Source organism: Microcaecilia unicolor, chromosome 8 (assembly GCF_901765095.1).
Source record: "Microcaecilia unicolor chromosome 8, aMicUni1.1, whole genome shotgun sequence".
In the NCBI taxonomy this organism is placed as follows: domain Eukaryota; kingdom Metazoa; phylum Chordata; class Amphibia; order Gymnophiona; family Siphonopidae; genus Microcaecilia; species Microcaecilia unicolor.
In genome coordinates, this window is record NC_044038.1 from 176,963,479 (window position 1) to 176,979,527 (window position 16,049).

The following is a 16,049-nucleotide window of genomic DNA, read 5'->3' on the forward strand; positions in this document are numbered from 1 at the left end:
TTGTGTTATGTCCATTACGTTCTTTAGTTTTGTTGTGTTGCAGAGATCAGGCATTTATGTTGGATCGGTAGGGTATACCTTTTTAAAACAGGTTAGTTTTTAGTGTTTTCCGGAAGTTTAGGTGGTGTTCGTAGTTTTCAAGGCTTTTGGTAATGCGTTCCACAGTTGTGTGCTTATGTAGGAAAAACTGGACGCGCAAGTTGATTTGTATTTGAGTCCTTTGCAGCTTGGGTAGTGCAGATTAGGTACCTTCGTGTTGATTCGGATGTGTTTCTAGTTGGTAGGTCGATCAAGTCTGTCATGTATTCCGGAGTTTCACTGTAGATAATTTTGTGAACCAGAGTACAGATTTTGAAAGCAATGCGTTCTTTGATTGGGAGCCAGTGTAGTTTTTTGCGAAGAGGTTTTGCACTTTAAAATCGCGTTTTTTCTCGAAGATAAGCCTAGCTGCCGTGTTTGAGCGGTCTGAAGTTTCTTTAAGGTTTGTTCTTTGCATCCCGCAGTAAATTCCATTGCAGTAGTCTACATGGCTTAGTACCATTGATTGTATCAGGAAGAATTGCTTCACGCGTTTTGAGTTTCCACATTGAGTGGAATATTTTCTTTGTTGTGGATGTCACTTTGCTCTCTAGTGTTAAGTTTTGATCCATTGTAATGCCGAGGATTTTCAGGCTGTCTGAGATAGGGAGGGTGTAATCTGGGGTGTTGATAATTGTGGGGTTATCTGCGCCGTGTAGGGATGAGAGGATGAGACAGTGTGTTTTTTCTTTGTTTAGTTTTAGTTGAAATGCATTTGCCCAAGAGTCCATGATGTTCAAGCTGATCATTATTTCGTTGGTGATTTCTGTCAGTTTAGATTTGTAAGGAATGAATATTGTGACATCGTCTGCATAGATGAAAGGGTTAAGGCCTTGGTTGGATAAGGACTTGGCTAGTGGGGTCATCATTAGGTTGAAGAGGATCGGTGATAGCGGTGATCCTTGTGGTACTCCGCAGTCTGCTTTCCATGGTGATGATATGTTTGAGTTTGATTTTTCTTGATATGTTCTTGTGGTTAGGAAACCCTTGATCCAGCTAAGTATGTTTCCACCAATCCCGAACTTATCTAGTAATCTTATTAATATATTATGGTTTACCGTGTCGAATGCACTAGACATGTTGAATTGGAGGAGGAGGATGTTTTTGCCTATTGCTATTTCCTGCTTGAATTTGGCTAGGAGAGTGAGTAGTACTGTTTCTGCATTGTGGAGGGGGCAAAAACCTGACTGTGATTCGTGTAATATTGAGAATTTGTTTATATAATCTTTAAGTTGTTTGGCTACCATGCTTTCCATCAGTTTGACTGACAACGGAATGGATGCTACTGGATGGTAGTTAGTGATTTCATTTGTTTTTTTCTTGGTGTCTTTTGGTATTGGAGTGAGTAGGATATTGCCATTTTCTTTAGGGAAGAGACTTTGCTGAAGCATGTAGTTTAGGTGGGATATGAGATCTACTATGAAGCGGTCAGGGGCGGATTTCATTAGGTAGTTGGGACAGGTATCTAGTTTACAGTGAGTGTTGGAGAACCTGCTGATCGCCTGTGCAACTGCATCAATGGTAAGGAGGGCGAATTTTAACCAGGTTCAGTCAGCCGGGTATTCTTCAGTGGTTGGGTCCAACTCATTAAGGAAGATTTTGATGTCAGTGTTGTCCTGAGGTGTAGGGTGTTGCATAGGTTTGCAATTTTTTCATGAATACTTACCAAGTTTGTCTGCAGATGGGATGTCTGTATCAATGTAGTGACCAAGTTGGTGTCTAGGGGTTTGTTCACGAGTTGGTATAATTTCTTCGTGTCTTTGTAATCTGTCCCTATGTTAGTTTTATAGTATGATCTTTGGTCTGTCTTATTGCGTATTTATATTTTCTTTGTGATTGTTTCCATGTGTTGAATGTGTGTTCGTCTTTTGTTTTTCTCCATGCTTGTTCGAGTTTCCTGGATTGTGTTTTTAGCTTTTTTAGTTCATCATTGAACCATGGTATCGAGTTATGCTTACGTGAAGTTCTTGTTCGTAAGGGTGCTATTTTATCTAGTATGCATTTGCATCTTTTATCCCATTCCATGAGGTAATGTATGGAGTCTGTTGTGCTGTCCATTCATTGTTGTATATCTGTTGCCAGAATGTTTTCGTGTCTACATGACCTCTTGTGCTGTAGGATGTGTGTTCTTGTATTTGGGTTTGTATTTGAATATTACTGCTGCAGTTGTCTATTGTTCATGTTTGATTTATTCTTACTGTACATCGCCTTGAGTGAATTCCTTCAAAAGGCGGTAAATAAATCTAAATAAAATAAATATTTGTCACTAAAACATGAAAATGAGGTTGAGGCTTCCTCGACTGCATGCTTTCTCTCCACTGACTGCATATTGAATTCTTCTTTCCAGTAAAGGAAGAACACGAATCAGCAGATGAAGCAAATGATGAAGAACCTATAAAAACAAAGAAGCGGAGGTAAATTCAAATTATGATCATGAATGTAAACTATTGTAGAGGTTGATGGGTTTTTTCAGGGTTAAGGTGGGAAGATAGGTGGGTTTGTGTAGGATTAGGATAAGGTTTATTGGTTGATTACCTTCATCAGTGACAACAAAGCAAGCATACAAAGCAGCTAAAATTAATATTTGGCAGGGTGGCCTAATGGCTACTGCAGTGGGCTTTGATCCTGGCAACCTGGGTTCGATTCCCACCCTCCATTGCTCCAGGTACAAAAACTGGATTGTGAGTCCTCTAGGGATCGAGAAAATACCTCCATATAATATGTGCAGTGCTGTGTATATCTAGTAGCGCTATAGAAATGGTTAGTAGTAGTAGGCAACATAAACCATGATTCCATATCATCAAGCAGATCAATCCATAGACTGGTGGGTTGTGTCCATCTACCAGCAGGTGGAGATAGAGAGCAATCTTTTGCCTCTCTATATGTGGTCATGTGCTACCAGGAAATCCTCAGTATAGTCGATATCACAGCTCCATCCGCAGGAATCACCAAACATAGAGAATTACACCCACAAAGGGACACTCCGCCACCCAACCACCGCCGAAGCGGGGGGGGGGGGGGCACCCACACTCGCTGACGCATGGGAACTGGCATGTCCTGCTACCGCAACCGCGGGAGGAGCTGGCTTAACCCATCACCGCCAAAGCGAGGGGGAACAAAGCTACCCTACTACCGCACGAAGCGGGAGGGAGCACTGGCATAATTTAGTTATGAATCCAACCACCATCGAAACGGGGGGGAAAGAAGCAGCAGCTCACTGTAACACAAAGTCGCCCCAACTCCAGGGAAATCCAAGTGGAAGAACTTGAACTCGAAGTCCTCCTGAACAGGAACTGAAGTCTAAACTTGAACCTGAAATATAACTGAACTAGAACAAACAGTACAGATATCTGGGAGGGACTATGGATTGATCTGCTATGATTAATGGAAAGAAAATTATCAGGTATGATACATAATTTTACCTTCATCCATAACATTGTATTCTGGTCTTTGCCAGAGTTATCAGTGATAGATTCCTGCTTTGGTGGGAGATAACAATATTGAGTTCCAACTTGATAATCTGCAACTTTGTCATTACAGTATACAATTTTTCTGTTTAACTGTGTATTTAAGAATTTTTAAAGTCTCTTGCAAAGAAAAGGACCCAACATAAATCCTAAGGAGAGGAGCAACTTTCAAACAATTGTGTATGTGTAGTCTGCAGGTATTTTTTATACACAGATTTTACATCGGTTTTTGAAAATTGGCTCAAGAAAGTACATGCACCAATCTGCACTATTCTTTGTGCTGGTAATTTTACCATCTGTTTCTTACCTGCATACTTGAAGTACAAACATATGAGCGTAAGTGTATCCCCACCACACTCCATCTCAGGAGGGTCTTTCCGATATGCATAAACACCCTTTCTACATATAAAATCTATTTTAATATGCAGACGGGACTTTGAAAATTTCCTTTTTCCTCCACGACCCTCCAGACCGGTCCAAGACGCATGGTTATGTCCTCCTACCAGCAGAGGGAGACTGAGAAACACTGAGCTTTTGAATACTGTATATATAACCTGTGCAGTACATCCACTAGCCAGTATTTTCTCAGTCTCAGCAGAGGTAGATGGACAGCCTGTGCAGTCTTCAATAGTCTGGTGAGGTAGTTTGATTATTCAGTTAAGGGGTTTCTTCTCTTATTGCCAAAGTTATTGGTTTGGACTATTCCCTGTACGTGGTACAAAAAAAAAAAAAAAAAAGAATAAGTGCTTCGGGGCCCTGGGTCCGGTGGGGCCCAGTTTTTCCCCCTGGGGTGTTACACCTGTGTTCAGGTCCCTCCCCCTGTGCTGCTCTCTTTGGAGACTCTGGCAGCTTTGTGCCTCGGCTGCTTTCTAAGATTGTAGCCTTGAGAGCCCCCCACTTTTCAGCTGCCAGAAAGAAAGAAGGAAAGAAAGAAAGAAATTGGGTGATATCTCTTTAAGAGCCATCTGAGGCTTTATGTAGATAGGAACGGACGGCAGGTTCGTTTCCTATTGCTAGCGAGGGAGAGCAGCGCGAGTAATTGTTGTGGGGAAAGTGTGAGAGACAGTGTGTGCGCCGATCAGCACAGCGGGTGGTGTGCTTCGAGCATGGCAGGCAAACTTCTCCGCTGTCGCGCAGGTGCTCGCGCCGAGGAATAGAAGCGCCGGGAGGTCAGTGCCGGTTGTGCGGCGAACCGAAGCAGGCCTCGCCGATAGCGGCACCCCCGGTGTTGATTGCGGAGGGCCCAGCTAGTTCGGGGGTGTCGGGGGCAGCAGGAGCACCGGCAGGGACGGTTTCGACGAATTTAGTTTTGGCGGGAACGTCCGCCATTTTGGATTCCGCGCGTCCCGCGGAATCAAGCTGTTTTTTGGCCCTGCTGCTCCCGGCTCGGCTCCGAAGGGGGCGCCTGAGGGTGCAGGAGGCGTTGGTTTTCCTCCGGATTTCGTTTGGACCCTTTTTCAAGCCTGGAAGGCGGGACCCCCACCTTTAGGGGAGGGGGCTAGTGCGGCACTGGCTAGAGGCCTCGGTTTGAGTGGGACGACGAGGAGGGATTCTCCCCTGTAGGCTCCGAAGGTGCTTTGAGTGATATTGGGGATCCTGAGGGGCTTGAGGGTCCTCAGGATCCGGAGTTGGTGGTTCCTGGGGAGGATCCCTCTGTAGTGAGGATTTTTCACAGAGAGGAGCTTGCGGAGCTCATTGAGCAGATTTCTTCCACCCTTAAGTTCGAACAGCCAGAGGCGGTTTTGGGGGAGGCTAGACAGGTGGATCCCTTGGTTAAGGGGATTCAGCGGCAGGCTAGGTCCTTTCCCATGAATAAGGATATCCGGGATATGGTGTTTCAAGAGTGGCATTCGCCGGATTCTCCCTGTAAAGTGTCTAAAGCAATGTCTAGACTGTACCCGCTCCCACAGGAAGATAGAGATTCCTTTAAGGCTCCCACAGTGGATGCGGTGGTGACAGCAGTTACAAAAGCCACGGCTATACCGGTGGACGGGGGGAATGCTCTCCGGGATCCCCAGGATAGGAGGCTTGCGGCCTTCCTCAAGCGGAGTTTTGATTTGTCGGCCCTGGCCCTGCAGGCCTCGGTTTGTGGGGGCTGGTTGCGAGGGCGTGTTTCCGTTGGGCGAGAAACTGCTGGATGATTCGGTGGAGGTGGGAACCTCCGGGGTACAGGAATTAGCCAAATTGGAATGGGATCGTCCTTTTTGTCTGATGCGCTTTATGATTTGCTCCGTGCCTCGGCCAAGAATATGGCTATGCTGGTGGGGGCACGTAGGGCACTGTGGTTGCGAGGTTGGGTCGCAGACGCGGCCTCCAAGGCTAAGCTTTGTTCGCTTCCGTTTAAGGGGTCCATGCTTTTTGGTGAGGATTTGGATAAGTTGGTGAAAGGTCTCAGCGATGCCAAGGCCCCTCGTCTTCCGGATTTTCGTCCTAAGGCGGCGTCTAGGGGTACTTCCTCCCGAGGTCGGTTTAAGGAGGCTCGCCGGTATAGGCCCGGGAGGGCTAGTGGGGCCTTTAGAGGTCGGTTCTTTCAGCGAACACAGTCCTTTCGGGGGAATCGGCGCGGAGGGCGTGATTTCTCGTGGGAGGACAGGTTTCGGGGCGTACTTCGCAATGAAGGTGTGCGGGTCCAGGCTCTGGTTCGGGTAGGGGCTCGGCTGAGTCAGTTTTACCAGGACTGGAACCCAATCACATCGGATCAGTGGGTTCTCGAAGTGGTGCGAGACGGATACGCTCTGGAGTTCGACGGCTCGCTTCCCGAAAGGTTCCTGGATTCCCCTTGTCATTCGAGGCTCAAGCGGGCAGCAGTGCGAGACACTTTGGCGCGACTGATCAGTCTGGGGGCGGTGGTACCGGTTCCCGCCGCTCAGCGCCGGTTGGGCTGCTATTCAATCTATTTTGTAGTCCAAAGAAGGAGGATGCCTTTCGGCCTATCTTAGATCTGAAGGCAGTCAATGCGGCTCTCAGAGTCCCCTCTTTCGCATGGAGACATGAGGTCGGTCATTGTCGCGGTGCAGGAAGGGAGGTTCTCACGTCTTTGGATCTGATGGAGGCTTATCTGCACATCCCCATTCGGGCCACTCATCAGCGATTTCTGCGCTTTGCGGTTTTGGGGAAGCATTTTCAGTTTTGTGCTCTGCCCTTTCGGGTTAGCAACGGCTCCTCGAACCTTTTCCAAGATCATGGTGGTAGTGGCGGCGGCCTTGCGGAAGCAGGGTATCTGGTGCACCCGTACCTGGACGATTGGTTGATTCGGGCCAAGTCCCAGTCGGAGAGCGAGGTGTCTACGGCTCGAGTGGTGCAGTTTCTTCAGTCTCTGGGCTGGGTAGTGAACTCGGCAAGAGTCACCTGGTGCCGTCGCAGTCGCTGGAGTACCTGGGGGTTCTATTCGATACCAGGAACGGTCGGGTCTTCCTGCCGGGCCCCCGGATTCACAAGTTGCAGGGTCAAATTCGTCTATTCTGTCGGAGGCGGCTCCGACGGCCCGGGAGTATCTGCAAGTCCTGGGGTTAATGGCGGCCACCTAGAGGTAGTTCCTTGGGCCCGGGCGCATATGCGGCAGTTGCAGTCAGCTCTTCTCAGTCGGTGGGCGCCTCTGTTCGCAGGAGTTGGATGTACGCCTTCAGCTGCCGGTAATCCCACGCCTCAGTCTCCAGTGGTGGCTAGATCCAGGCAATCTGGAAAAGGGAATGCCGTTGGAGGCTCCGCAGTGGGTGGTTCTCGTCACAGACGCCAGTCTTCAGGGCTGGGGAGCTCATTGTCTCGGTCAGGTAGCTCAAGGACGCTGGTCTCAGGTAGAAGCTCAGTGGTCCATCAATCGTTTGGAAACCCGGGCCATTCGGCTAGCGCTTCAGGCGTTTCAGAGTGTGCTGGTGCGGAAAGCAGTCAGGGTGTTTTGCGACAACGCCACCGCCGTGGCTTATGTCAACCGTCAGGGGGGCACAAAGAGTCAGGCGGTCGCGGAGGAGGCGGCGCTGTTGTTTCAATGGGCGGAGGTTCATCTTCTAGCGCTCTCCGCGGCACATGTGGCTGGAGTAGACACCGTGGAGGCAGATTACCTAAGCAGGCATGCTCTAGACCCGGAGAGTGGTCGCTTCATCGGTCGGTGTTCCAATCGCATTGTGTCGGTCTGGGGACTTCCCGTGATGGATCTCATGGCGACGGCCCGCAATACTCAGGTTCAGAGGTTTTTTCAGTCGACGGAGGGATCCTCGAGCGGAAGGCATAGATGCGCTTCTAATGCCGTGGCCGCAGGAGTTGCTGTATGTGTTTCCCCCATGGGCGTTGGTCGGTCGAGTGATTCAGCGCATCGCTCGGCACCCGGACAAGTGATTTTGTTAGCCCCGAATTGGCGCGGTCGGCCATGGTACGGAGATCTGGTGCGGTTGGTGGTAGCGGATCCTCTGCCGTTGTCAGATTCAGGGGTGTTGTGTCAGGGACCGATAGTTATGCCAGATCCGGATCGGTTCTCGCTTACGGCCTGGCTCTTGAGAGGCACAGGTTAAGGAAGAAAGGTTTTTCGTCCAGATGTGATCGATACGATGTTGAGTTCGCGTAGGCAGTCCACTTCGCTGGCGTATGTCCGGGTCTGGAGAGTCTTTGAGCATTGGTGTGCAGGTAGGCAGGTTCTTCCCTTTCGGGCGTCGGTGACAGATGTCTTGGAATTTTTACAGGATGATATGGACAGGGGTTTGGCCTTGTCCTCTTTGAAGGTGCAGGTGGCGGCTTTGTCGTGTTTTCCGTGGGAAGCTCCAGGGAAAGTCGTTAGCTTCTAGTCCTGATGTGGTTCAATTTTTGAAGGGTGTTAAGTTACTGCGCCCGCCCCGGCGGCGGATGGTGCCCTCCGTGGGATTTGAATCTCGTTTTGGAGAGTTGGTGAGGCCTCCGTTTGAGCCCTTGGTTTCTGTTTCAGATAAGGATCTGTCCCTAAAGACTGTGTTCTTGGTGGCTATTACTTCAGCTCGGCGAGTGTCAGAACTTCAGGCTTGTCTTGTAGAGAGCCCTTTTTGTCTTTTTCCAAGGAGAAGGTTTCGTTGCGCCCGGTGCCGTCCTTTGTGCCCAAGGTGGTTTCAGAGTTTCATGTGAATCAAGTGATTTCCTTGCCAGTTTTGGGTGACTTGGCGGGGGATGCAGAGCAGCGTCGACTGGCCAAGTTAGATGTGCGAAGAGTCTTGCGCTGTTACGTTTCCAGAACTCGACACTATAGGCTTTCTGATCGTTTGTTCGTTCTCCATGGTGGTGCAAGAAAGGGCGCGGCAGCTTCCAAGGCTACGATAGCTAGATGGTTGAAGGAATCAATTGCTTCGGGCGTATTTGCTGAAGGGCCGCGTGGTCCCTAAGGAATTTTCGGCTCATTCTACCAGGGGAATGGCGACCTCCTGGGCGGAGAGTAGTATGATTCCTCCGTTAGATATTTGTCGAGCGGCGGTTTGGTCGTCATTGCATTCTTTTGTTAAACATTACAGGATTGATGTGCATGCCAAGGACGAGGCAGGTTTTGGGGCTGCAGTGTTGACCTCTGGCCTACGTGGATCCCGCCCTTAGGATATTACTGCTTGGGTACGTCCCATGCGTCTTGACCGGTCTGGAGGGTCGTGGAGGAAGGTGAAATTAGATCTTACCTGCTAATTTTCTTTCCTCTAGACCCTCCAGACCGGTCAAGGCCCGCCCTATCTGTACTGTAGGCCAGGAGGTCTGTTTGTCTGTTGTTCTGTCTTGGCAGCTGTTGAGTGTGGTTTCTATGGTTTCAGACTTTGTATAAGTCTGGTCAGGTGTGACCGTGTTTGATAGTCCACCTGTGGAAGCACACACAATACAAAGGGCACAATGAAAGATATGAAGAAAGTGTCCAGTTGACAGTGACCACATACGGGGTGTTAGTTCTAGTTGATGTTTTTGTTTTCTCTGCTTTGTCAGGGTTTATACTGGCTAGTGGATGTACTGCACAGGTATATATACAGTATTCAAAAGCTCAGTGTTTCTCAGTCTCCCTCTGCTGGTAGGAGGACATAACCATGCGTCTCTGACCGGTCTGGAGGGTCTAGAGGAAAGAAAATTAGCAGGTAAGATCTAATTTCACCATTTGGAGAGTTTGTGCCTTCACTGCCCACGGTGAATTGTCATCTCAGCTAGAAGCCAGCATGTAGAGCTGTCACCACTGGCACTTTTCAAATGCATTAAGGATACTAAGTATAAGGCAAAGAATAAGCTGCTCTGTGTTAGTCTGTTAATCCTTGATTATTTGAGGATATTTATTTCCTTTCAACTGTTTGTTACAGGAAAGATGAGAACAAAGACATTGATTCAGAAAAGGAAGCCGCTATGGAAGCTGAAATCAGAGCTGCTCGTGAAAGGGCTATTGTGCCCCTGGAGGCTCGAATGAAACAATTCCAAAGATATGCTACTAGAGAGAGGGTTAGAAATCATCTTTAAGATGTATATGACTTTTTTTTCAAATTTTATACAGTATTGATAAAAATGGAGTTATACTTCTGTCCTACCACAGGGTTAAATGTCATTGCATTCAGCTTGCGAATCCAGGATAATGTTGGGTATCATTTTTCTTCTCACTCTACTATAGAATCAGGATTTTCTCTTTGTTTGTAAAGTATATGTCATTTTTTTCCCCTCTGCCTTTCTTTATTGAACTTTATTTGTTAGCTCCGGATGTGTTTGGTATGAAAATAATAGACAAAATAGCCCATAAAATAACAGATATGCTTACATTTGTTGCATAATTAAGTTTATATTGTGAAGAGGGTGATTTAACTAAAGAACAGGAAACAGCTTTTACAGTTCGAACTAAAGCGCTGTTAAATACTTTTAATGGTTTCAAAAACCTGTTGATAGGTGGGAAGGTAGCAAATTGAGAACCTGCAGCAGGCAGTGAGTCGCTGACCCTGAGTATTCGCAGGTAGCTTCTTTAATTTAGTTACTTTAGTTGATATGCTCTGTCTAATTTAAGTTTATCCTTTCCCTTTGAAAATTCTCAGATGTAAATTCAATAATGAGTAGGATGTCCCTGATCAGATGCAATTCATTGATCTTGCTAGAAAGCTACAACAACATTGCATTACATAGCATTTGCTCGGATCTGTGTAAATGTTACTTTAATAAGATAGAACAGCGCTTGGAGATCTGTATTTTCTATAAAAGATCCAATTGTACCTGAGAAATCTTTTTCGTTAAACCAAACCATTTTCAAAAGGATTGAAGAATGGTAATCAAGCTGCAAAACTTCAAGGCATTCCTCTGATGTGGTGATCTCTAAATGTCACTCAGTTAGTGGTTCTTTTAATGAGTAAGTAGGTGTGTTTTAGGTCCATATAATTATGTCAAAGTGTTCTGAGCCAATTAGTGGGAAAGTTGCCATGCTAACCTCCTACAGCTTGCCATTTATTAGTGTGAACAGTCTGTGTTGGGTTTCTGTCATGTCTTCTTTTTAACAGATGTCCTGTAGATTTCAAGCCAAATTAATAACTTTTGATATTTATTATATGGGGCAATTTTAATTGCCAGGGAAATCAAGCCTTTGTTTTTTGGGTATTCTATTTCTGTTTTCAAGGTTTCTGCTTTTTCAACCTGGGAGAAGGAGCTACACAAGATAGTTTTTGATCCTCGTTATTTGCTTCTAAATCCTAAAGAAAGGAAGCAGGGTAAAAATTTGTATCCACTATTGCAATCTGTTTGTATCAGTAAATTTTGGTTTGGCCTCTTCATGTTCCTGTGTTGGAGTTAGATTGCTGGCATTCTGTACATGGACAAGAGTCCTGTAAAGGTTTGTTAGATTTAATGGGATCAAAACTCGGTCCTCAGTAAGAGAAACAGGAGAAATCCCTCTACAACACAATGTTTATTACGGACTCAGGTTACCTCTGTTAGTAATGCCAATAATGGTATCCATAATAACTTATCTTTTGCGTATAGGTAATTATGGACATGGAGGACAACTTTGTACAGGTTATCTAGGTACAAAAGGAACATTTAGGTCTGCCCCATTTTAAAACTATTCAAGTACTTACTTATAAAAGGCTCAGCCAGACCTTTAATTTATACTGGCGTAAGTGCAAGCTCCCAAGTACAGCAGGGAAGTGCATAACTTAGAGTATAAGGGGGAGCTCTGCCTATTCCCTCCGCCCCCTGTGTACTCTCCTCTTGCAAATACACTTTGAGGCTCATTTTCAGAGCACATAGACTTTGAGTTACATATGTTACCATGTAACCTTGTAAGTCTGTGTGCTTTGAAAATGAATACTTTTATGTAAGTTGAGCAGGTATTTGCAGAATAACAGGCTCCATTCTAGCGCACACAAGTGTGTAAATGATAGTATTCTAAAATGTTATGTGTGTAACACATACACACACGTGTGAGTTCCCAGTTATAGAATTGCCTCATTAGAGTTGAAATGAAATATATGTGCATTATCTTTCTTCCTCCAACTTAAATGCACCTACAGGAACAGGTCTTGTAAATGCAGCTAAAAACATCATGTATATAGCCACATTAAGGGAGAGCAGTCACTTTACATGCAGTAATCATTATTCACGCATTCAAAATAGCTTTGAAAATTGTTGCTTCTTTGTGAAGGAAAGTGCTTTTCACACTACATATATTTATTACTGGCTATATTCATTATAAACTGTGTTATTTTATAGAAATCATGTTAAGTATGTCACTACAGGTGTGTTCCAAATTGTCGTGATCAAATATTGTACAGTCATTACTAAAATGTGGCAATAAGAAAATACACTAAATATATGAAGAAGTTTGTACAATTTAGTTTGCGATTGTCCCCCAATCATAGTTAAATCAATAGGAACCTCAAATCTCCTGACAGGGCTAAATATCAAAGAATTAAACATCCACTGTCTTATATAGGGTCTGTTAATATCATTGGTTCCTCTAAGGGAAAAAAAACAGGGGAAAACCAATCAAGCGCAAAAACTCACTTGTAGTGAGAAAACGGATGATTTTAAAAAACCCTAGTTATGATCCCTTAGTATGTTACCTAATGGGGGACATCGAACACCAAACTAACACTCAGTATATCTCAACCAACAAAATAGAAATGAAATATAATAAATCTAACACCAACCACCCCAAATTTAAAGTCTCAAATCTACCAAACCGTCAATCCCTGTAGTCGGCCTCATGGGCCTTGAACTTGCATTCAGTTGTACTTAGCTGTAGAGTATAACGTAATTGCTGTCTGTTGGAAAAGGGGGTCGATCGGCGCAATTTCTGTGTTGGCAAAATTTAAAGTGTATCCTTCCCAAATTCTTCATGTTACTCCATCATATTACTCCTTCGACAAGGGCGCCTTGTTTCATCCATCCATGGGCTGCTTCAGGAAGGGTGCTGGAACCACTTCAAAGATCAAAACAATGCAGGATACTAAATCTTAATCGTTAGTTACAGAAAGATGACGCAGATGGGATCTGCGGCGTCAACTTATGACGTCCTCAGGTGTCATTAAAGGGCCAATCAGAAAGCGGGGTAACCTCCCCCTATCCAAACAGCCACTCATTTAAAGGTGATTTAAGTTAAATCAATAATAAGCATTTCACTCGATGTTCTTATTGAGACCCATAGGTTCAACTGTGTTTAATGTATAAATCCAGTGTTGTTCCTTTCGCCAATAAGAAAATGCAATGAAATTAGCACAAACTATGTATTATTAAAACCAGAAGAAAAGAATTGCAAATAACTTCTCTGCCCGACTGCTCAACTGTGCAGATAAAAAAATCATTCTAAAACTTTGCTTACATGTGATATATTTGCATTCCAGAAGTGTCTTAACCTGTTCCTTTTGATATTCATCTCAGTTCTGCAGGTCCATTTGGCCTTCATTTGAAACTATGCAGGGTCCTCCTGCCTGTCCCCCTCCCCTGCTTCCATTTTTGACTCCCCTTTTATCTAGCCTAGCCATGATTTTTAGGCTCCATCAGCGAGGGGCTGCAGGATGTGGCTTCCTCCAGAACATCCCGCACATACACCCTGACTTTATGCTTGTGAACTTCAACATTTTTATGATATTTTGTGGAGTGGTGTGATGACTGCCACTAGTTTTTCTTGATTTTTAACCTCTCATCCTAGGTGTCATGCCTTGGTGACATAAATACACTGTGCCTTCCGCAGAAGGGGCCTTCACACCATTGGCAACTATCATCCTTCCATCCCAAGATGTATGTCACTTGCTGGCCCTGTCAAATAGGGAAGACCATTTGAGCATATGTGCTGGCATCTGAGCCATAAGCTATCATCAACTTGAAACTATCCACTGCCAATCTTCAGTCTTTGGATTTTTTTCAGTAGTACAGCTTTATGTAGATTGTAAGCACTTTATTGTATAAAGGATGCGTTAAAAATATGTTCATTATCATGGGCTACCTTAACACTAAATGAAAAAATGTTAACCCTGTAGGTGTTTGATCAGTATGTGAAAACAGGGCTGAGAAGAACGTAAGGAAAAGAAAAACAAAATATTACAAGCCAAGGAAGATTTAAGAAAATGATGGAAGAAGCCAAGTTTAGTCCAAGGTAGGTGAACCTGCACTTCTGGTACTTCAGCTTTCAAATAAATGTCTCAGTATAGGTTTAATAGATCTCTTCTGTTCTTCAGAAATATTTTCTTTTTCTAGCTGAGTTTGGTTGCTGTAATAGGGGTAATTTAAATATCAGAAGGTTGTGAATATACCATGCAGTTATGTACTTTTGCTTGTGTGGAGGTTGTACATATAATAACCATCAAATCAAGCTGGATCCGGATGGATACTGGTTTGTGCATCCTAGATATGTTAGTATAGAGAGAAAAGAGAGCACTTGTATATAGTGGACATACATGAAACATAACATAGTAACATAGTAGATGACGGCAGAAAAGACCTGCACGGTCCACCCAGTCTGCCCAACAAGATAAACTCATGTGCCATTTTTTTTTGTGTATACCTTACCTTGATTTGTACCTGTCTTTTTCAGGGCACAGACCGTATAAGTCTGCCCAGCACTAGCCCCGCCTCCCAACCACCGGCTCTGGCACAGACTGTATAAGTCTGCCCAGCACTATCCCACCTCCAACCACCCAGCCCTGCCTCCCACCACCGGCTAAGCTTCTGGGGATCCATAAAGGAATGAAATGCACAGTCAATGAGGAGATCATTTGTATTCAGTTTGCCACCTTCCTTATTTGCTCTGATACATTTCTGTGGTGCAGTTCTGTTCTATATACTGTCATTCACACAAATGTTTCCCAGTGCTGTGCAGTCACTTTAGGAAACACAAGGACAGGAATACACAATATGACAGGAATAAAGAATGTGAGGTAATGTGCCGAGATTCACCGAGAGCATGAGTACTAGACTCTGCACATATTTCATTTTTTATTGATTGATTGGGATTTGTTAACCACCTAAGGGTGATGTACAACACGTATAGCTTGGAATAATCAACTTACATTGTGTTAACCAAATGTAAGCTTAAAATAGAATCCATTAGAGCAGTGGAGTGTGAGGGCAATACGTTTTCGACTGTGTGTCATTTATAGGGATAAACAGCTGCACACCTGTATTTCTGAGTGTAGGCCTCACTGTTCAGGCACCATGTCATTTGACTCTGTTTACCCTGCTTGGTACATTCTGTGCACTGTACTAATTTTGTTTTGCTAAAGAAAATTGTGTTACCCTCCCACTTGCTTTAATTTATATCGAAAGCTCCTTTGCTGCACTTTGATAGGATTGCAGTGGTGCATTTTATTGCTGTGCTTATTCTGTTTGAAGCCATTTTCTATAAATAAGTCTTGTGCCGCAGTGATGTGGTCAGTATGACCTGCGTTCCTTTTGTCTCATGAACAGGAAGATAAATTGAATAAAAGTTGTGTTCTTTAAGTGCATTACACAGGATTGTCTTAATGACTTGGTGGCCAGCCTTTGACTGTGCACCTCTCCACCCTCCAGCAGAGTTCTTAACATGTGGCTGTCTTTATGTGGAAGCCTTGCGGCTCTACCAAACAGGTATGCTTGCCATTCTGTTACAGAACTACATTTAGTGAATTTGCAGCCAAACATGCCAAAGATTCACGATTCAAAGCAATTGAAAAGATGAAAGATCGAGAGGCCTTGTTAGTGAATTTATCATAGCTGCAAGAAAGAAAGAGAAGGAAGACTCGAAGACCAGAGGCGAGAAGGTAAGGCAACTGTTGTCTGGGTGGTAAGAGTTTGAATTATGCGGACCAAAGCAAAATTCCTGTGCTTAATGAGGTTTTGATGGAGCTTATCTTAGTGTAGAATATTTATAAAACTGAAAATGCTCAGAGCCACAGCAGAAATGCATTGAGTTCTGAGAACCATGTTGTTTCCTTTGAAATTTTAGCATCTACTTCTCAAACTTAAGGGAGGTGGTTAAAAAAAAAAAAAAAAAGCTTCTTATACTATGCCATTTTAATTGGGAAAATAATCATGAAAGGGGGTGGTATTCTCTTTTTGGCTGACCCTCATATACCTTCTGTC

General features: G+C 44.7%; 1 protein-coding gene across 1 annotated transcript in view; it reads left to right on the top strand.

Annotated features, from left to right (window-relative positions):
- The window catches only part of TCERG1 (transcription elongation regulator 1), a 161,292-nt gene that overhangs the window by 131,548 nt on the left and 13,695 nt on the right, over positions 1-16,049 (top strand). Inside the window, 10 exon segments of the mRNA XM_030212887.1 lie at positions 2,426-2,492; positions 9,824-9,935; positions 9,937-9,959; position 10,051; positions 11,110-11,197; positions 13,968-13,998; positions 14,000-14,043; positions 14,046-14,085; positions 15,578-15,660; positions 15,663-15,727. Of these exon segments, the coding sequence (XP_030068747.1) occupies positions 2,426-2,492; positions 9,824-9,935; positions 9,937-9,959; position 10,051; positions 11,110-11,197; positions 13,968-13,998; positions 14,000-14,043; positions 14,046-14,085; positions 15,578-15,660; positions 15,663-15,727 (554 nt within the window).